Genomic DNA, 22,584 nt, shown 5'->3' on the forward strand with positions numbered 1-22,584 from the left:
CGCAGTGGTTAAATGCCTGTACAAGGTTGTGGGTTCGATCCCAGGGGTTCCAAGATCCACTCTGCCTTGCATCCTTCTTAGGTCACTAAAATAAGTATCCAGCTTGTTGGAGGCAATTAGCTTACAGATTGTAAACTGCTTAGAGAGTGCTTAGTTCACTGATAAGCCATATGGAAATGTACTTGCTATTGCTATTGCTAGGCAGAGAAATTGTCATAGTGCTTTGAGTGTGAGGAGATCCTTTGTCTCAAGTTGTGAGAGGAAATGCAGATTACTTGGGGAAAGGAAAGAACACTTAATTCACACATTTAGATTTATCTTGTTTACCTGGCTGTAAACAAGCTTCAGGACACATTTAGTTAGAAGGCAGGGAACCGTCTAACTAAAAAGATTGCATGTACAGCGCTGTGTAAATTTACAGCGCTTCATAAATAAAGGTTAATAATTCCTTTTTTTTTTTTTTTGCAAACCTGGCCAAGTGTTCCTGAAAGATCACTGATCTCTAAAAAACATGCTATCTCTAGATATAAAAATATCAGGACCCCAAAATACAGCGTAGAGTATGCAGGGGCGCTAACATCATACACCAGTAAAGGATGGCCCGGCTGCATTTTTTCTGGCCGATAAAAAAAGGATGAATTGCCTCTACTGAGAGCCTTCAGGAATAATACAGTGTAAAATTTCAGCCGCCCCGTAATGGTTCAACATTTTAAAAAATACATTTTCCATAACCAGAGTTTCAGAGAAACAAAATTAACCCCTATTCCTAGTACACACTGGGTTGGCTCTAGGTTTAGGTGCAGTGGGGCTAACAAAGCCAGGCTTCCCTGTCCTCTCCTCTTTTCAGCTACTCTCCAGACTTTGACCTGGAAGTGTTGTGGTATAGGATGTATTGTGGTATTAGGGAGGAGATGGGAATCCCTCAAAATCAGTTAGGGCTTTCTTCCATGAGTAGAGCCTTTCCATTCAGAGAAGATAGGAATTGAAGTGGATAGTGAAGTCCATTAAAGCTGAATTTGAGGCCCATCTTGCAAAACAATCTTTTTCTCCCCCACCCTTCTTTTTTAGTTGTAGAAGGCTTGTTCAAATTATATTTCTTTCCACACTGTATTTGAGTTTTTTTATTCCTGCTTCACTGATGTATATAATGTGTCTTTCTTCTTGTTACATTTTTAAATGGTTCCCATCAGACTACTGGAACACATCCACAGTTCTTAAAAATATTTTTAAAGTAAATGAAGACACGTCCAAAAGAGTCTGCATAAATCTCTTTTCTTCTTCCTTCTGAAAATGGGAAATGGAAAACAATGTGAAGAAAAGCATACATAGCACTTGTAACCAGTAACAATAGTGGTAGAAAAATACTACTGCCAGACATATATTGGCAACTATAGGTACTCCCTGCCCACAATTATTTTGCCTATATTCTTCAGTGCTTAGAAGACAAATAAATGCATAAAAGACATTTTTAAAAAAAACAGTTTCAACCTTGACAGCATGAAGGAGGGGAAGAGGAGCCAGAAGAACACAGACAAGTTTAGATGAAAGTTCAAGAATGTAGCATGATTGTCCAAAAAGATTGATGAATGTAGGCCAAATGCATTAGGATGGATCCTGACCAGGTTAGTTATATTAAATTTCCACTGAAAGCAGTTATGTCAAAAGTTAGTGAAAGCTATCTTATGCATTGATTCAAATGAACACAAAAGGATTTAGCAGTCTTACAAAGAGACATTACCCAAAGTTCTCACATCAAGTCAAACTAGGGTGCATCTAGCCCAGTATCTAGGTATCGGTGTTTCAGAGAAAGTATTCAAGAGGACAATTACGCTCAGTTCTTTTTCTCTCTCCCATTCCATATTTGACAGCTAATAGTTCAGAGTGTTTCACACTTGGACTGCCAACAACATGTTTCACCATTTGACTACAAAGGTACATGCTCTTATCCCAACTGTGTCCCTATTACTTTTTTCTTTTTTGAAAGGGTGCAGGAGCCCAGTTGCTTTTCAAACTGAGAGAGGATGCATACGTGTTGTAGAAGTGAATCCTAATAAGCAGCAAATCCATCTTATTTAGTTGTCAAAAGAAAATAGATGCAGGAGAATGGAAAGTCTTTTCACTCAGATAACATGCATAATCAAGAGATAGATGTACCTCCTTTCTGTATCAGTTCAACAGATAATTAGAGATAAATTCAATGGTAAAGAGGCCTGAAATAAAGTTACATACATTTGTTTTTAAAGAAATGTAAAGCCTGCAATCATACTTACAGTTAGATTACTTAAAGATCTTCTTGAATGCAAAGGAGACTAAACAACTTGATTATATAGCAGGCACCATTTTGACATGATACTTTTCAGTGAACAGGCCATTGCATTTTTCCTTTGCAATGATTTCTTTTTCTTTTTCTTTGCAGACTACAAAGCCTATGGAATCACCGTAGAAACAGACAACAAACTTGTTAAAGCAAGAGAATTTGAGGGTACAGTATGTGTATGAGCATTTGTACATGCATAGTAGTTCTGGGGAAAGAGGAAAGACTGCATTACAGGTGGATTAATTTAATCAAGGAAGCCACACTGCTGAGTGTGGAAAAGCTGAGCAGGACAATTGATGACAGGAGGTCTGTCATTCATAGCGTTGTCATAAGTCAAAGTCAGTGTCATGGCAAATAGCAACAACAATAGTCCTGAGAAGAGAAAAGCCATCAGACAACAGTGCAATGGGGTGTAGAGACTAAAGGTCTTTGGTTGCTTAGATATGTACTTGTTGGAACTGCTTTCACCAGGTATGACCCAGCCAAACCCAAGCAGTTACTATGTACCACTGATTTTAATGGGAGAAACTTAAACATATACCTAACTGTTGAAACCATCATGGAACTTTGGGTACATCTTAACTTCAGAAAACATTTCTACAAATATTATAGATAACCCTGTCAGTTTCATGGGGCAGGGTGGAGAGGAATTTGGAGATGGGGCTTGCTTCTTCCGCTCCACCCACCCTCCTCCAAATATTGTTTTTTGCCTTTTTCAGTCCTATCCCACTTTAAAATATCTACTTTTCTCCCATCCCCTGCTATCTGATTTCTATCTTTTCTTTTGTCCCATTTTTATACTGTTTAGTTCATATTACATGGTGGAGATGACCACATTTTCCAAATCCAGAAGATGTTTTCCATATATTAAACTTTAGCTTTAATCTTCCTTAGATATTCAGGTTGAGTCAGAGCTTTCTTTATAAGAGTCCACTGCTATTTGCAATTTCTTTTGTTCATAGGTAACGTGTTCTGGGCTATAAAGGATGCTTGTCCCTTGTGCCTTGGAGCACAAACAAAATTGGCCTTTAGAGTGCTAACTCAGAAGCAGCATCCACAAGTTGGAATGCATCCAGAGAAGGGTAGCTAAGATAGTGAATGGTCTGGAAAAAAAGCTTTATGAGGAATGGATGCAGGCAATGACTACGTGTTTAAAATATTCCTCAGTCAAATAGAATGCGATCTGGCCACATGTGATTTGCAGGAGTTTAGGTTTTTTGAAGCCCCCCCCCCCCCAAAAAAAAAAAAAAAGATTTGAAGGGTTATCACATGGAAGATGGAGCAAGGGCATTTTATTTTTGGCCATGCCACAGGATAACACCTGAACAATTGGAATCAATTTTTCTAAAAGAGTTTCTGTCCGAACATTAGAAAGGTCTTCCTGGTGGTAATAGCTATTTGACAGAAGAATGGAAAACTCTGGAAGGGGTGGACTCTTTTATTGAAATTTTGATGGTCATCTGTCCAGGATGTTTTAGCTATACATTTCCTACACTTGTAGAGGGTTGAACTAGATACCTTTTCTGTCCCTTTTAACTGTGTTATTCTGTTATTTTATGGTACCCTTAATGCAGTAAAGAGGTTTTAGAAATGTATTATGGCTTCAGATAATCTAATTTTATAATAGTTAGCCTTAAAAATCCACAACTATCACATAGTTTTTGTTTTTGATTTAATCTTTCTGGGTTGGTTTGTTTATAGAATCTGTTAATGACATTTATGCTCACCAGAGTTCCCAAAGCAATATGCAATAAAATAGATTAAATACATTATTTTAAAACAGATAAAAACAATTTTAAAAGCCAATTTTAAAATGCAGTTTTAAAAACCAAAGGCCTTATGGAATGAATACAGTTTTGGTCATCCACCAGAAGTTCAGCAACAATGGAGGCAGCTCAATTTCTCTTGGAAGCAAGTTCCACATTGCAGATGTTGCCATAGGCAAATCTTACAGTTATCTCCAGCTCTGGTCACATATAAATGTCAGTGGGGGAGGTGAGAGCTTTGGGGAATAGGTAGGGGGGTTCAGAAGCTTCAAATGTTGGATCATGGGTTGTGTGAAGCCACTGGACCATACTTTGCCCACCCTTGGAGTAGATTCACTGAAATCAAAAGGATAAGTCAATTATGACAAATTTAAATCCTGTTGATACCATTGGTTCTATTCTAAGCATGACTAAGTCTGGATCCAGTTTGTTTTCTGCTGCTCCAGAGAACAGGAATGGATGCAAGCTACAGGAAAAGAGATTCCACCTAAACATTAGGAGGAATTTCCTGACAGTAAGGGCTGTTTGACAGTAGAACACACTCCCTCAGAGTGTAGTGGAGTCTCCTTCCTTAGAGGTCTTTAAACAGAGGCTGGATGGCCATCTGTCGAGGATGCTTTGATTGAGTGATTCTGCATGGCAGGGGATTGGACTGGATGGCCCTTGTGGTCTCTTCTAACTCTACAATTCTATATGTTAGTGTAGGTGGATATGGTCTAGTGGTTTGAGTATGGACTAGGGCTATGGAGATCAAAGTTCAAGCCCCCACTTGGCCATGCAAAGCCACTAGATGATCTTGGGCAAGTCATATTCTGTCAACCTCAGAGGAAATCCATGGCAAAACCCCTCTGAACAATTTGCTAAGAAAATTCTATGATAAATTTCTCTAAGGGTCACCACAAATCGCAAATGACTTGAAGGCCTACAACAAGATGATGGATTCTTTGATTTAGTATGCGAGATTAGGCACCTGGCCTAGTGCGCTGATAGAAATATTGTAATTTTTGTTGTCATGTACTTTCAAGTCAACTCTGACTTATGTTGACCCTGTCATAGGGTTTTCTTGGCAAGATTTGTTCAGAGAAATTTTGCCATTGGTTTCCATAGGCTGAGAGTGTATTACGTATCTCAGGTCACACAATGGGTTTCCACAGCCAAATGGGGAGCCTAACCCTTGTCTCCCAGAGTCCTAGACTAATACAAACCATTACATTAAACTGGCATTTTGGGTATTAAGTGTCTAGGGTGGTGAGGCTTGCTGCTCATTATGATAATTCTGTTAATACTAACAGACAGTGCAGATGAAGGCTTTAGTCTAGGCCAGGCATAGTGAATACTTATGATTGGGTCCAGACCTGTTGTACTCACCTATCTCTTGCAATTCATACTGAGGAAGCAGTGTCGTGTCTTTTCCATGTTCACAGCTTATACAGGTGAATGGCAAAGCCCCAGAGGCCCAGCTGCTGCCCTGGTTAAGCTATGCATATATACTTGCAGAATCTTCTGCAATAAGCAGGGGTCCCATCACAGGTGTACAGGGAATTCATGACTGAAAGGGGCAAAGCCGACATTAAGAAATTCCTTGTTTTTCAGCTTAACAATTTAAAAGGTGTCAAAAAATGAAAAGGAAATGGGAGGGAGGAAGACAAAAACCAAAGCTGAGTACTAGTTCTTAGTTGTTAACTTCTTATGAGTGTTCTGATTATGGAAGTGAAGCTTTGTTGTTGAACAAAACTTGGTAGATTTATCTCTCCTGTGCCATTATGTTCTTCTGGGAGATGTGGTGGAGCCCTTCCATGGCTCTTGGTCCTCTGGTCACCAGATAAAGCACATATGCTGCCCTTCAATTCAGCACATCCAGGAAAACCAGCTGCTAAAAACCATACCACTAATAGGTGACATGAAGAGTGAAGCAACAAAGTGCCAGGAAAACAAAAATAAACCTGTTTGACCTTTAAAACTGGCATTGTCACTTGGTCCAATCCAAGAAACATGTTCAAGCAACTTTTTTTTCCCCAGTGTCAGGAAATTCTCCTCATTTATCATATCCTGGCTCCACAATAAACATTCCCAGCACTTGAAAACAAAAGAGTGTTGTGCAGAATTTTGAGAAACCCAAAGAGCTTTCGATTTTTGCAGTAATGTGTTTTGGCTATCTATTCAGTCATTTAGTGAGCAAGTGTTTTCTCTTTCTTTTCATTTTCTCTCTGATTCTATCCACCCTGTATTTTGTCTGTCTGTATCTGTTGAGAACCAGCACGGTGTAGTTGTTTGAGCACTGGACTATGATTCTCTACAATAGGGTTCAAATCCCCACTCAGCCATGGAAAGCCACTGAGTGACCATGGGCAAGTCACACTCAGCCTCAAAGGAAGGTAAAGAAAAAACCTCCACTGGACAAATCTTGCCAGGAAAACAGTGATAGCTTCACCTTAGAATCACCATAGGTCAGAAACAACTTTTAGGCACAAAACAACAATCTTTACCTGTTGCTTACTAAAGGATAATTAAATATCATGTATACTGTTATCCCCTTCTGCAGCATTTCCCTTTCCTGAGTTTGTGCCAGAATAAAAGAGGAATTAGTATAGGGTGCCAGCTTTGTGTAAAAAAAAAAAAGAAAGAAAAGAAATTCTATAGTAACTATTTCACAGATGTACTTCTTGACTAATTCTTGAATTGCTTATTCTTTTGGGTCCACTGCAAATATAATGCTGCTCACCACCGCTGCAAACCTTGGTTTGAAAAACAAGAGTAAACCTGGGGAATGTGCTCTCCTTAATACCTTTACTTACATTCATTCTGCACCTTATCCTTGACTGCATTTGTTTTGATTTATGTTATCTGTACTTATTGTAAGCATGGACAATGCTAACCAGGATGAGCAGAGGATTTATAAACCATCTGAAGGCCCCTGCTAATTAATTATGGTTAGCACTGGTGCAGATCTAGTACAGCTAAATCCAGTCCTGTGACCCAAGCCCCCACTCCCTGGTGTGTGTGTGTGTGTGTGTGTGTGTGTGTGTGTGTTGAGAGTGTGAGAGAGATGCCTTCAAGCTAACTCTGCTTTATGGTAATCCTATCCTAGGGATTTCTTGGCAAGATTTAGTCAGAGTTTGCCATTTCTCACTGGGACTGATGGCTTTAATTCTATATAGGCTTGCCCAGGAATACATTCAACAGATCGTAATGGTCTCCGTTCTGTATAGGCTGTCTAAGGTTTTACTGCCAGTGTACTGTAGGAAAGCCTTCTCTGAGTTTGAATGAATGCCATTTTCCAGTCCCTTGCACTTCTCTGCAGGCTGATATTCTGAGCTGATGCCTAGTAGCTGGTGATAAATACTACTGATATGAAGGCTTTGCATTTTATTTTAAAACTATTGTCCATTCAGAAATCAGTATTTCAAAAATTTGTTAAACGTACAGAAATAGAATGAATAATCTTTACTCATCTGTAGCTACAGAAAAATGGGACAAGTGCTTCTGCAGTAATAGCACTCTTTTTAAAAACACAACCCTTACTTCATTAATCCAGAAGATTTAATCATTTTTGAGTATGGGCCTTCTGTATTTTTTCCTTCACAGAAAGTTTTTCTTTTTCTTAATTTAATAGTTTATTCATATGTGATTTTCTCAAAAATATTTCTCTTTTACTCTCCACATGGCTTAATCTTTGCTGTCAATTTTCTCACAGATGTCCTTTCCTAATTTGAAAGTTGGTTTTTCTTCTTCCCTGCCCAGGTCAGCCATTCATTAATAGGAACTGCATTCCTTGTTATACATTTAAAACATTAATCTCTCCTAAGGAAAAAGAGAAATGTCAATTCATTCTGAAAATGATTCTTTAAAGATGAATGAACAAGGCCAAGAATGAATGTGTCACAATGCAAGTTAAAGGATAGCTTTGGTGGTTTTCCACCCAGCTTCCAAAACTTTTTAGAAAAACAGCCTTATACAGTTAGAAGGATAAAAGATTCAACCAGAGAGTATAGTGCAAAAATAAAGGTCATTGGATTGATAACTTTCATTCTTGAAAGCAATAAAAAAGCAGACAACCTGCAAGAAAGCCACCATATATCCAGTCTATAGAGGGGGATCTCTAAAACAGACTTCCAAAAGTCTGTTGTATTAACATTGGTTATACTTTTTAGAACAGGATAGCATCCCTTCATTACACATTGATTTAAGATTGTGCATTATATCAGTAACAAATATTCTTAGGGAAAATTTCTGAAGAATACTCTTAGCAATCTAGAGTTACGGTAACTTTATTATCAGCAGCTGAGAAGTACAGTTGTCTCCACATTTGCTGGGGTTAGGAGTGAAGGACCCCCGTGAATGTGGAAAACCCGCGAATAAAAGATTCAAACAAAATCAAAGACTGATACCTTTATTTGCCAACCAAAATGCACGACATACATGTTGCAAGCTTTCGAAGCTTCACTGTATATTGTGCATTTTGATTGGCCAATAAATGTATCAGTGTTTGGTGGATTTTTGTTTGCATTTGCTAAATGGCCAATACAGCTACCTCTGGATTTTTTCCACAAATAAAAAAAGCACAACATTTTACCTGAGAGACCTCTCTAGGAATCCCCAGGCCCTCTAGTGCAACTCTGTGGTCAACATCTGCCAGATGTATCTTGAAGGAGCACATACCAAATACACTTGCCTGTACACAGCATGCTTGTACACGTCTGACATAATGAGAAGTAGAGTACATGTATTTTGTACACATGTACCTGCACCCAAATGCATTATGTAAACTGAGAACTGGACCTCAGAGTTGTTCTACCAAAACCAACTCTAAAAATAGGAGAGCTAAGTTTGTATTATATAATAAAATAAAATGCCAACTCAACACAGAAACAATTATATTTTTCCCTCTGCAGGGGCGTATTTAAGCTGTAAACACAATGCAAGGAAGCAAAGTGATACAAGGGTTGAATGGAAAAAAATTGTAGGAACAGATGTTTCATTTGTATACTTTCGTGGTTCATTTATAGGTAAGAAAATTCTACATTATTATTTGTGTGTATTTAGGCTGCTGATGGCTTGTATCTGTTTTCTTCATGTGAATTTTCCCAAGCATAGATTGCATTGAGAAACCGTGGTACATAGATTTATATAGTCATATATTTCTTGTTACATTTATATCCAGCATTTATTCCAGAGATGTTGAGGCTAAATGTCTTCCTTCCCTGCACTAACCCTCTGAGATTGGCTGCATTGAGCTGTTTCTGTGATGGACGATGGGAACCTTAGTCTAGCACATCTGCAAGCACAGCCACACTGTACAATTATGGCCATTTGATATCACTTTAACTGTCATGGCTCCATTCCATACAATCCTGGGATTTGTAGTATCAAAGTGCTATAATTGTGCACTGTTGGCTTTGGAGGGCACTGAGTTGCACAAACGATCTGAAAGGTCATTTTCATTGGAAAATACCTTGTCTTTTGTGTGTTTAGGAACAAAGGGGTAAACCAGTATTAATAATAAGTGAACTTACCTTTGCCTAATCCTTGTATACATTAGGAAAGCAAATCACCATGTGAGATTAAGGCATTTCTCACTGTCTCTCTCCACTTGTCTTTATTATTTTACAGGTAATTTTAAAGACCGAGCTGAAATTAGGCATTCAAGTATTCAGATTAAAAATGTGACTAGAAAAGATTCTGGAAAATATCGTTGTGAAATAAGCACACCTTCAGAACATGGACAAGAAGCAGGAGAAATTGAAATCACTCTCTTAGTTTTGGGTAGGAGGATAAACAAAATTATTTGATATTTATGCTAGATTTGGTAGAATAGGTAAACCTTTTAAAAGTTCCATGTGCTTTCTGATTACAGATGGAACATGATAGTACTATATTCTTTTGTGTAAAATAAGTTCCTTTATAAGTACATGTAATGTCATAACAATATATTGCTCTCAAATGAACGCACCTTTTTGGCAAGGGATTTGGCAAGGTCTGCACACAGTGCACTTTTGATAGATCAGAATTTTATATGCAGTTGGCTAAAAATATATATTTGCTGGTTTATTTTTTAAGAACCGATAAGACCAATTTCACTAAACATCACCTTGCATTAAGGTTCAGTTAGAACTATGGCACTTGTGAGTGTACTATGCCTATAAAATGTGACATACCACTCAATTTATCTGCATCTGCCAGAGCAACTCATGAACAAATATGCAGGTTTAGACATACAGATGTTAACCTTACATAGATGTAATTTTCTAGTTCCATCAGCTGTTCCTGTTTGTGAAGTCCCCATCTCAGCTATGAGTGGGACAGTTGTAGAACTACGCTGTAAAGAAAGTGAAGGTGTTCCTGCTTCAAAGTACAGATGGTATAGGAATGGCATTCTACTGTCAGAGAGCCCAATTTTGGGAGAGGTGAAAAAAGGCAGATTACCATACTCTGTGAACACTACGTCTGGAACTCTGGTAAGATAACACTTGTTCTGTAACATTTTACATTTGCCTGTCCTTGGTCCATAAAAATGTTAAAGTGAGAATTTCCATGATTTCTATGATGAGGAAATTGATTTTTCATATATTTCATTGAGAAGTTTAATTTATTTTTGCCACAACTTCAGCCAATTCTCCAAACTGTGAACGTCATCCCCTCATTTTCCTATTTGTAACTCAACACAAATAGGATATGAGATTTACCCACAAAATAAAATAATAGGGGACAGGATAGCACAAGAACAGAATAGAAATAAGCAAATCAGATATATGGGGAGGGCCACCCAGAAAATTCACTTATCCCAACAGATTTCACCAGAAATAACAAAAGTACAGGCTTTCCTACTGAAGTAGTAGTCACAAACACCCTTATCTTGATCCATAACTAATGCATAGCTAATAACTTACTTTGTCAGACATCATTTGGATGCCCAGGCTAATTTTCAGATTAAGGGCTGCTTGCTAGACTCTCCATAAGTCAGTTACACAAGCTGACAGGTTGGTGCTCTGGCCGTTACTCCTCCGTTGAGACAACAGTAGCAATTCCTGTGCCAGAGTCTGGTGCACTAATGCAGGGCTTAGAACAGTGTTGACCCATGTCGACATGACAGGGTTGAGATGACATCACATGACGAGTTTGTGATCAAATTGGAATCTCTGCCACTAAAACAAAATTCAACCTCACACAATTTTAATGTTTTTATTAAAATACATTTTACATTGCTGGTTTTGCAGTATTTTATCTGAGAAGTGTTAACTCTAGTGACATATTGCCATCTCTTGGTATTATAGCTTACTGTTACTATTGGATTCAAAGATACAGCCATGTTAGTCTGTAGAATCAATAAGTAAAGAGATCTTGTAGAATCTTTGAGACTAACTGAAAGAAAGAAGTTGGCAGCATTAGCTTTCATAGACTTCAGTCTACCTCCTAAGATGCATTTAGTGGAGTCGAAACCAGATATATGTCTTTCCCTGGTTTCCACTCCACTAAATGCATCTGAGGAAGTAGACTGAAGTCTATGAAAACTCATGCTGCCCATGTCTTTCTTTCAGTTAGTCTCAAAGTTGGTACAAGATCTCTGTACATATTTCTTTATTTTATTTATTATTTATTTATTACTGAAGTGTAATTGCTGGTGTCACTTGGTTTTCACATAGCACTTTTAAAGGAGCACATTTTTAAATAACAAGAATTCTGGAAAATGTCACTTTGATGTGAGCCAAAATTATGCATTCAAGAACTAAGAAAGTCAAAACAGCCAGAGGCTTCTTAGAATCATAGAGTTGGAAGAGACCACAAGGGACATCCAGTCCAACCCCCTGCCATGCAGGAAATCCCAATCAAAGCATCCCCGACAGATGGCCATCCAGCCTCTGCTTGAAGACCTCCAAGTAAGGAGACTCCACTACACTCCGAGGAAGTGTGTTCCACTGTCGAACAGCCCTTACTGTCAGGAAGTTCCTCCTAATGTTGAGGTGGAATCTCTTTTCCTCCAACTTGCATCCATTGCTCTGGGTCCTGTTCTCTAGAGCTACAGAAAATAAGCTTGCTCCCTCCTCAATATGACATCCCTTCAAATATTTAAACAGGGCTATCATATCACCTCTTAACCTTCTTTTTTTCCAGGCTAAACATCCCCAGCTCCCTAAGTCGTTCCTCATAGGGCATGGTTTCCAAACCCTTCACCATTTTAGTCACCCTCCTTTGGACACGTTCCAGTTTCTCAATGTCCTTTTTGAATTGTGATGCCCAGAACTGGACACAATATTCCAGGTGGGGCCTGACCAAAGCAGAATATAGTGGCACTATTACTTCTCTTGGTCATTCTAGACACTATACTTTTATTGATGCAGCCTAAAATTGCATTGGCCTTTTTAGTTACTGCATCACACTGTTGACTCATGTTCAACTTGTGGTCTGCTTGGACTCCTAGATCTCTTTCACATGTAGTCTCGTTTAGCCAGGTGCCCCCCATCATCCCCCATCACTAGCTTGCTTGCAAGAATGTCATGGGGAACCTTGTCAAAGGCCTTACTGAAATCAAGATATACTATATCCACAGCATTCCCTTCATCTACCAAGCTGGTAATTTTATCAAAGAGTGATAAGGTTTGTCTGGTATGACTTGTTTCTCTGAAACCCACGTTGACTTTTTGTGATTATGGCATTGCCTTCTAGATGTTCACAGACTCTCTGTTTAATGATCTGCTCTAGAATCTTTCCTGGTATTGAGGTAAGACCAACTGGACGATAATTATTGGGATCCTCTTTTCCCCCCTTTTTGAAGTTGGAGACAACATTTGCCCTCCTCCAGTCTGCTGGCACTGCTCCTGTTCTCCAGGAGTTTTCAAAGATTATTGCCAATGGCTCTGATATTACATTTGCCAGTTCTTTTAATACCCTTGGATGTAGTTCATCTCCATCTGGTCCAGGAGACTTAAATTCATTTAGATTAGCAAGATAGTCCTCTAATATCTCTTTACTTATTCTGTGCTGAAATTCCCCTTTTCTGTCCTCTGCTCCATTATCCTCAGGTTGAGCACCCTTTTCCTTTTCTGAGAAGACTGAGGCATAGAAGGTGTTGAGTAATTCTGCCTTTTCTCTGTCCCCTGTTATCATTTTGCCATCTTCTCTACGTAGTGGCCCTACCATTTCCTTCTTCCTTTTGCTGCGGACATATCCATAAAAGCCCTTTTTATTGTTTTTAACCTCTCTAGCAAGCCTAGCGAGTTCATTCTGCGCTTTATCTTTTCTGACTTTACCTCTACATGTGCTTGCTATTTGTCTGAATTCCTTTTTTGTGATTTCCCCCATTTTCCATTTCTTATACATGTTCCATTTAAAACTTAGCTCAGTTGAAAGTTACTTAGTCATCCATCCTGGTTTCTTGAGACACCTCCTGTTTTTCTTTCTCCCTGGAATTGTTTGAAATTGTGCCTTCTGTATTTCCCTTTTGAGAAACTCCCATCCATCCTGAACTCCCATCTCTTTTAATATTTCTGACCATGGGATCACCCTCAATAGTTCTCTAAGTTTACTGAAATCTGCTCTCCTAAAGTCTAGGATGCGTGTCTGACTATGTCTGGCTTCTCCTTTCCACTGTATAACAAACACTGTAGAACATGGTCATTTCCACCTAATGATCCCACCACTTGCACCCCATTAACCAAGTCATCCTTGTTGGTTAGGATCAGATCTAAAATAGCTGACCCCCTTGTTGCATCTTTCACCTTTTGGACAATGAAAGTATCTTCGAGGCAAGTAAGGAATTTGCTAGATCTTGAGGATTTGACTGAGTTTGACTTTCAGCAAATATCAGGATAGTTGAAGTCACCCATCACTACTACGTCTCTCCTTTCTGAGTGTATGGTCATCTGTTCTAGAAAGGCATCATCCAATTCCTCCATCTGACTTGGGGATCTGTAGTAGACTCCCACCATAACATCCTTGTTGTTTCCCTCCCCTTTAATTTTTATCCAGATGCTCTCCACCTGGCTGCCAGTATTGATGTCCTGGATCTCTTCACTGGTGTATATATCTCTGACATATAGTGCTATTCCTCCTCCTTTCCTGTTTGGTCTATTTCTCTTAAAAAGAGTATACCTCTCTATTTCAACATTCCAATTATGAGACTCATCCCACCAGGTTTCAGTGATGCCTGTTATATCATATTTGCTTTGTTGTACTAGGAGTTGGAGTTCATTTTGCTTATTTCCCATGCTCTGTGCATTAGTGTAGAGACATCGCAGACCATGGGTCCCTTTTACTTGCTGCCTGTGCAAGTTTTTTTGACTCCCACTGTTGGGTCCTTGCGCTTTTTGTCTTGTTTCCTCTATGTCAGTTTGACTATTTTCTCCATCCCTTTCGCCTTCCTTAATATTGTCTCCCTTCCCCACGAAACTCAGTTTAAAGTCCTCCTGATCAAATTCTTGAGACTGTTGACAAAAACATTTCTTCCAACTGGAGTGAGATGCAATCCGTCCGTTGCAAGAAGTCCTTCCTCATGGAACTGCAGCCCATGATCGAAGAATCCAAATCGTTCTTGGTGGCACCATCTGCGGAGCCAGTTGTTCACATCCGCTGTTTTCCTCTCCCTTCCTCGACCGTGCCCTTCAATTGGCAGAAGAGATGAGATGACAACCTGTACATCCATTTCTTTCAGCTTCCCACCAAGCGCCTCATAATCCCTTTTGATGTTCTGAAGAGAGGTTTTTACATTCTTGACTGTAAAAAGGAATTGATGGGTTCTATATTTTGTTTATCTCTTTCTCTTTCACTGTGCTGTTTGTCACACATCCCACTTCGCCCAGAATGTCAAACATTGTTATACCTCACATTCTGCGTAGGCTTCCTCCAGCAACAAATTCTCTTATGTTTTATTTAGTTTTAGTCCATGTGTTAGAGAGTTCAACTGTTTTGTATTCCTGAGAATTTTGACAGTCTATTTTTTTAAAAAATTAAAATATGGCAGTGTATCAGTTTTTATGTTCTTTGAACATTTAATGTATAGTGTGTCTTGTTTCTTTTTTTTTAACCAGCTGTTCAACCACATTTCAAAAAATGACACTGGAGAATATTACTGTGAAGCTAACAATGAAATTGGAAAGCCTCAGAAGTGTCCTGTGAAGCGAATGCAAGTTGGTAAATGTTAAATAGAAATAAGACCAATAAATATTCAGATGAACATATTTTTCACACAAAGCAAATAGGCTTTAGCTTTGTCTTCCAGAACTAAATATAATTATGGGATATGCCAAGTTCCAGCATAAATGTCTGAAAAGATAATGGCTTAAGCAAACATTAATTGCACATGTGAAGAATGTCCCAACAAACACTTTTAAATTAATTGCATATAGTTGTTGTTATTTTCGTTGTCATTGGCATCATGCTTTCCCCCCAGATTGGGACTCAAAGTGGCTTACAGCAATTAAGAAACATTGGATCAAAAAAAGACTACAGAAATCATCCAGCTTGAGACCACTTTAACGTCCCTGGCTCAATGCTAGGGAATTCTGGGGACTGTAGTTTTGTAAGACATTGAGCCTTCTCAGAGAGCTCTGGTGCCACAACAAACTACAGTTCCCAAAATTCCCTAGCACTGAGCCAGGATAATTAAAGTGGTCTCAAGATGTATTATTTCTGCAGTCTGTTCTTGCCTACTGTTAAAAATCCAGAAAATTCAAAAGTAAAAAAAAAAAAAAAAAAAAAATCAGAAAAAATTTATATCGAGGTTAAAATATACACACACTGTGTATTTGCTTTAGGATCACAAGTCAGAAACAACGTGATGGTATATAACAGCAAATTATAGCAGGGCAACAGTGGCCCTGCTATAATTAACAGTGCAATTAGCAATGAGACTTTATATCATTACTCATCAAATGCCTTAGTAAGTCCATCCACTAAGATGGAATTTGAATTTGCATCTTCCCTATGCATTACTGTGATAAGAATTTATTATAACAATCATTTTGAGAATGAATCTATTACTGTTTGTTTTCTGTCAAGGTGCCCCATTTGCAATAATTACATTGGTCATTGAATGTACATGAACACTATATTTGTTTCATTTTGAATTGCAGATGACCTTAATGTAAGTGGCATCATTGCTGCTGTGGTCATTGTGGCTTTGATAATGGCTTCCTGTGGTCTTGGTGTATATTATGCACAAAAGAAGGGTTATTTTTCAAGTAAGTAAATCCTTGTTTCCACAATTAATCTAAAGGTTGCTGATTCACTTGTGAACTGTGAGTGGAGTTAGCAAAAGCGCAGGCATTTGGGGAGCAAGCATTGCACATTCCTGCCTGGACAAGGACAAAATCAAGGACAAAATGGGTTTTGATTAGTGGAACTTTGCAAAAAAGCACTTCTAGCATGCATTAGGAGTTACTGATGTTCCCCCTTGTAATGACTGGGCCTTCAGTCATTTGAAGATTCCTCTCAAACCACAAAGGTGCTAATGAGAGCTTACATCACATGCTAATGAGCTGTGACATCATAGCTGACATAAGATCCAACCGGCCAATCTGAGAGTAGGACCGCGAGTTTCAAAAATATTCCACAAGAAAGCTTTAAAAGGTCCTTGGGGACCATGTGGTCCTTTGTCTCCCTTCTCCATCTTTAGAGGAGCCATGTGTTCTCCATCTTTGCATTTGTTTTGGGAACCAGCTGTGAGCCTGTGCTAAGGGCAGGCTTAAGGGATGCGGGTAGAGCTCGGCAGAGGGCCAACTCCCTGCATCCAGAAACCCATCAAGGACTGCAAATCCCATCACTGTGAGTAGCTAGGAAATGTGTTAGCTAGTGCGTTTAAGCTTTTGTTATGTTATCTAATAGCTTGCCTGAAATGAACATCTTATAACTATGCATTCTGTGCCTGCAAGGCAAGAAGGCCTCGCATGAATGATTTCTTCTTGCTTTATTCCGTCTATATAGAATAAATACTTTTCTTTAAAAGTATCTGCTGTGTCTCTCTGCTCCTGTACACGTGCCTTAGCTCCGTTACTGATTGCTTAGGTTAGCAAGGAAAGGAAACTAGAAGTCCTTAGCAAGTCCCAATGTGTGCTAAGGGGAGTTCATTGGAGATTCACTGGGTGGTGGCAGCTTGACTAGAGGATCTCAAGGGGTCTCATTCAGTTCAGCAGGGAGTGGGAAGCGATACCTAGGAGACGCTAGGGGAATTTAAGAGATCTCTCTGGGGCTAAGGGCCAAGAACAGGGTGGTTCTCTGGCAGCTTAGACCCCAGGGATCACCACATGGTGGCAGCGGTGGTTTTCAGACTTTGGAGCATCGCCTGGTTGGCAGCGGTGTTTTCACCCCTATACAGTGGGCCTTTGCTGTCTATTGGGACTTGGTTCCAATATGCTCCATGGATTCTAGAATTCATGGATATGCCAGGCCAACTGTATGTGATGTTATTAGAACTGTGTGGGACTAAAATATGGAAAAGTGATTCCCATGCTTCTGAAGGTTACATGAAGTGGTACTAACACCACTGATTCAGTTTTTGCAAGTTGCAGAGCCATTTAACTTTAATTACGAAAAATGATTAATAGAGAAGAGACAAAACAGAATCTTATGTCTTCCTGCTCAGGCTCAGGCTGAAGTATAAGTCATCCACTTTAGACTTGTGTATTACAGATCTCCAAATCAAATATGTTTATACAGTATTTAAATAAAAGCTGAAGTGTCGTGTTTTTGTTTCTTTGGGTATCAGCTTTTATCTGGAAACTCCATAGAAATTTGCTAGCTAGCTCCCTCTGCTGGTCCACAATTAATATCAAATTTTCCTCAAGTTTCTATGCTTTATATGGGATATAAACTTACAAAATATACAGGATATACACTTATTACAGTGTAGTAAGGGACAAGAAGGCAATGTAATAATTGCTACATCCAAATATGCTCATTATTCTTCCTGGAAACAACTAAAAGGGAGTCTGGAATTTTTTAGTCTGAAACTAAATAGGTCCTTAACAGTGTCTTACAGAGTGGTAATTTATCAGTGGGGGTTAACCTGTGTTAGGTAAAAGGATGCGGTGGCTTAGTGGTTCCGCCACCAGTTGTGATGATGGGAAGGCTGGAAGTTCGAGGCCCGAGTGCTGCACAGTGGGCTGACCTCCTGTCACTAGCCCCAGCTTCTGCCAACCTAGCAGTTCAAAAGCATGCAAATGCAAGTACATAAATAGGTACCACTTTGGTGGGAATGTAACGGCATTTGGTGCAGTCATGCTGGCCACATGACCACCCAAGCAGTTCTCGGACAATGCTGGCTCTTTTGCTTAGTAATGGAGATGAGCACTGCCCCTATAGTTGGCATTCATGTCAAGAGACTACTTTTATCTTTTTCAAACTGTCTTAGATGTTTCTGGAAAGTTTGTTCATTAATCTGTAGTGCTTTAGGTGACTGTAATAAAGGCATTGACCTACTGTAGAATTTTTGCATGGAGTAGATTGACCAATATATTCAATAACTTCTATAACATAGAGTATACAACATTTATTCTGGACTCTGTTCCAGCCACATGACATCCTAGTGAGGGAAATGGTGGGGATTTGGAAGAGGTGTCCTGCCCAGAGGTATGGTATGTGCTCTGCAACTGTTCTACATGGCTGTGTAGTCTAGACCACTGGGTGTCTCCAGTACAGAGCAGACAGGCAATGGATGACTAAATCAAAGTTGTTATAAAAAGTTGCTCTTCAGTGAGAAAAAAGTACAGTGTGCCCTTGGTATCTGGGAGAATTGGTTCCAGAATCCCCCACAGACACCAAAACCTGAGGATGCTCAATTCAGTATTTAACATTTAAAATTACCTAGGCAACAAGGTTCTGGCACCAGAAAGGCATTCTTCTTGCAGTTTTCCACCTTCTCAACTTTCCATCGCAAAGCCTCTGCCAGATTTTAAACCCCTTTGTAACCAATCCTTGGGGAGAGGCGGCAGGAGTGGAACAAGGAAGTGCATCTGTGGGAATTTAAATTCTGTCAGAGGCTTCCTTGTGAGAAAGTGGGAAATAGAGTGAGGCAGGAATGTAAATTTTGGCAGAGGCTTCCTTGTGAGAAAGTGAGAAGCAGAGTGAGGCAAGATTTTAAATTTTGGAAATGGCTTTATCATGTGAAGTTGGGAAAGAGAGTGAGGAAGAATAAGTTGTGACTGTGGCTTTGTAGTAGGATTGACTTCCATAGGGGAGGGAGACATCAGCTTGCCTGACACAGCAGCCTCCACTATTGCCCTGGGACTGTATTACAGAACAATTGTTCTGCTATAGAGGCAGATGTTCTACCATAATGTCTTCAATTTTTAACAGTCTAACCCAGTGATGGCGAACCTATGGCACGTGTGCCAGAGGTGGCACTCAGAGCCCTCTCTGTGGGCACACATGCTATTGCCCTAGCACAGAGTTTGCCAGAGTTTCTTACTAGAAAGCCAGAGTGACATGGCACTTTGCAATAAATAAGTGGGGTCCGGGTTGCAGTTTGGGCACTTGGTCTGTAAAAGGTTCTCCATCACTGGTCTAACCTATAGTAAACATGAAAACACATCTAGATGTGAAGTAACCAAACCATGCTTGAGTCCTCCCCCCCCCCCATAGTTGTTCCAATTATTACTGTTCTAACAGCAACATTTTGAACATGCTGCAGTCAGAGAGCATGATTTAAGATGACAGCTTTAATATTTTTTTCTTCTTTTTCTCTAGAAAGAAATTCTTCAGTGTAAGTATATTACTTTTTCCAAATGCCACTTTTGAACAGCTGGAAAATTTCCTTTAGTAAAGTTGCATTCTTTGTCCTCAAGAAAAAAATACCGGGGAAAAATTGCTTGAACCAATTATGTTTCATTCCCTAAACCAGTGGTTCTTAACCTGTGGTCCATGAACCCGTAGGTGGGTCGTGATATCTTCACAGGAGGCTTATGAATGTTTCTAAGTCCACTTCCTCGCTGCAGGAAAGTGACTATGTCTCAGGAATTAAGGTGCTGGCTGGCTTGTCCTGCACACTGCCTGTCATGTGGCCACTCCAATGCGGGAGGAAGTGGGCTGACCAACAGTGGAGCCAACAACCAACCAGCCTTTGCCCTTCTTTCTCTCCCCCCTTGCCCACACTTCCCAGCCAGGAGAAGTCCAGTCTCCTATCAGCTGTGCTTCAATGCCTTTTTTTTTAACCTTCTTACATCAGGAGAGGAAGAGACCGAGATAGGAGAATGAAAAAGGAAGAGCGGAAGAAAGCAAGAGCGGACAGGCTCTGATGGCAACACCATTCAGACTTAATTGGGCATTTACACACAACACAGTTTTCTGCCAGCTTAACATCCTTCTCACCTTTCTTCTCCTCCCTGTCTTTCCTGCCAGTAGCCTCATACCTCCTTTTGCCACTTTGGCACCATGACACCTCTACCAGACCTCAAAACCCTCCCCTGCCTCTTTTCTACTTTCCAATTCATTTCAAATCCAATCAAAATATTCTGGTGGGCATGATAGAATCGAGTTGGAAGGGAAAAAGTTACTGACCTTCATATGCATCTTTTTTGGACAGTACTTTGCGTTTGTCATTTCTGGAGAGCTGGGCTGTTGACCTTCCTGTGCACAAGGCCCGTTTTAGACAGTGCTTCATCATCCCCTACTTCTGGGGAGCAAAGTTCAGTCTGCTCCAGCCAGCCTTGCCTTGGCTCCTGTCACACGCTGTACAGCTGCTCAGCCCATTAGAGCAAAGACACTACAAACTGGTGGAAAGAAGCAGGATAAAACCTCCACCCCTCTCCTCTAGCCCCTCTGAGGGAAGGTTTAACAGATGGTGTAATTATTATTAATTCAGTGTTCTGGTATTATTTGGGTTTTAAATCTTGAGTTAAGTTTTGGGGGTCTACAGCAACAAAATATATTTAATGGGTTCCAGGTAAAGAAAAGGTTAAGAACAACTGTTCTAAACCATAATTTATAAATCTGGAGGTAGCTGGCAAAAGAGGGTTCCCATTAGGCTTGTAAAATATGTTCACTATAGTTTACAATATACAGGTTGTATATATTCCCAAACACAAAATCATATCTGGTTGTTTTTCTGTTTGAATCACATTTGCTTTGATTTAAACAAGGTACATAACAACAAAACACAAGAATAGATGTAAGGCAAGAAAACCATTTTACACATGTAAGATTTATGAAAAGGTTAAGTGTTTGCATAGAACTGCCTGAGTGTAAAAGTACACTTTCCCACTTTTGTTTCACTAGCAGGAAGAGCTCTAAAATGAAAAATGAAAATGAAAAGGTGGGTATCATATATCAATATACTAATGGCAATATCTGTTCACCTTGTTTCAGTGAATGCCAGCCCTGTGTTTTATCATGTTAAATTTGTTATATACAGAGCAGCTAGGAGTTGAGTTACCTAGTCAACTAAATGATATATCTGTAGTGCATCTTTTGCACTACTTCAGAACTGTAGGGAGAGGAAGGAGTAATGTTGAATACATCACCATATAAAGTATTCTCTTCACCTAAACAAAACCCTAACGTATTAGGAAGAAAGCTAGAGCAGTTACCCCTCCCCTGTTTCGTTCGCTGTCTCTGTACAGAAAATTGCTTTAATCAATTCAATAAGTCTTCAACTCACAAATTATAGAGAACAGAAAGATATACAGTTCATTCATTATGTTGACTAAGGGCCCAAACAGACAGGCCAAAATAAAGCTGCTTTGGGTCACTTTGGAGGTATGCTGTTGAAATGACACATGCATTTTAAGAGGCCAGAAGCTGCACTCCGGTCCTTAGGACTGGAATGTGGCTTTGGTACAGTCTCTGGCCTCTTAGGATGCATGCATCATTTAAACAGCATACCTCTAAAGTGACCTGAAGCAGCTTTATTTTGGCCTGTCTGTTCGAGCCCTAAGGTACTCTGCTATTAGCTCTTCAATATACTGTAAGCTGTAGAACAGAGTTCTTCCTACCCTGCAGCAGTTTCATTATATAGTGAATGTGAAAACTAGTCCTGTGGAAGTCAAGGAGCAAACTCACACATTTCCACAACCTTCCTAAGCTTACTAATTGCCTCTTCTGTTCATTACATCTGCCTTCTATGAGAAATCTACCAGGTAAGACAATGAGAAATCATAGCCACAACAATCTTAATCTACTGCAATCAGTTATGAGTAGTGTTCAACATTTAGAAATACCGTATATACTCAACTATAAATCGATAAATTTATGCCCAAATATTGATCCTAAAATCTGGGTCAAATTATACAAGGGTCAATACAGTTACCATGGCTTGAGATCAACTGGAGGACAGTTAACAACAACCAGTAATAATGCTTGTAAAGCTCCTTTAAAAAGTAGCCCTGATGTCCCACTCTCCGTGCCTTGGCAGCGCTTACTGAAAGAGCTGTGAGGCACCAGTGTGAGTGTGCATGTAGTGATTCCCTTCTCGATCCTATCTCCAAACTTTTCTTTCTCCTCTTTGCATTTCCCCATTTTCCCTCTGTTTGCAAGCCGACTCCAAACCTTGCCTCTTCTTTGCATTTCCCCATTTTC

At 39.6% G+C, this 22,584-nt stretch overlaps 1 protein-coding gene and 1 long non-coding RNA gene across 4 annotated transcripts in view; one reads left to right on the forward strand and one right to left on the reverse strand.

The window, feature by feature from the left end:
- The window catches only part of JAM2 (junctional adhesion molecule 2), a 35,963-nt gene that overhangs the window by 10,354 nt on the left and 3,025 nt on the right, over window positions 1–22,584 (forward strand). Inside the window, exons 2-9 of one of the 3 annotated variants that reach the window (XM_042460720.1) lie at window positions 2,417–2,482; window positions 8,976–9,089; window positions 9,694–9,846; window positions 10,333–10,538; window positions 15,105–15,207; window positions 16,149–16,256; window positions 19,759–19,774; window positions 21,286–21,765. In XM_042460720.1, the coding sequence (XP_042316654.1) occupies window positions 2,417–2,482; window positions 8,976–9,089; window positions 9,694–9,846; window positions 10,333–10,538; window positions 15,105–15,207; window positions 16,149–16,256; window positions 19,759–19,774; window positions 21,286–21,406 (887 nt within the window). In that variant the 3' untranslated portion in view covers window positions 21,407–21,765. Of the gene's footprint in view, window positions 1–2,416; window positions 2,483–8,975; window positions 9,090–9,693; window positions 9,847–10,332; window positions 10,539–15,104; window positions 15,208–16,148; window positions 16,257–19,758; window positions 19,775–21,285; window positions 21,766–22,584 lie in introns of those variants that run through there. The other 2 variants (XM_042460722.1, XM_042460721.1) reach the window with 2 other exon arrangements.
- On the reverse strand, window positions 176–6,414 carry LOC121927140. Its single transcript, XR_006103145.1, has 3 exons — window positions 5,452–6,414; window positions 2,271–2,426; window positions 176–1,284 (listed from the first exon to the last, which is right to left on the reverse strand). It is a non-coding gene; the product is annotated as an uncharacterized LOC121927140 (long non-coding RNA).

Source organism: Sceloporus undulatus, chromosome 3, assembly GCF_019175285.1.
Source record: "Sceloporus undulatus isolate JIND9_A2432 ecotype Alabama chromosome 3, SceUnd_v1.1, whole genome shotgun sequence".
Lineage (NCBI taxonomy): Eukaryota > Metazoa > Chordata > Lepidosauria > Squamata > Phrynosomatidae > Sceloporus > Sceloporus undulatus.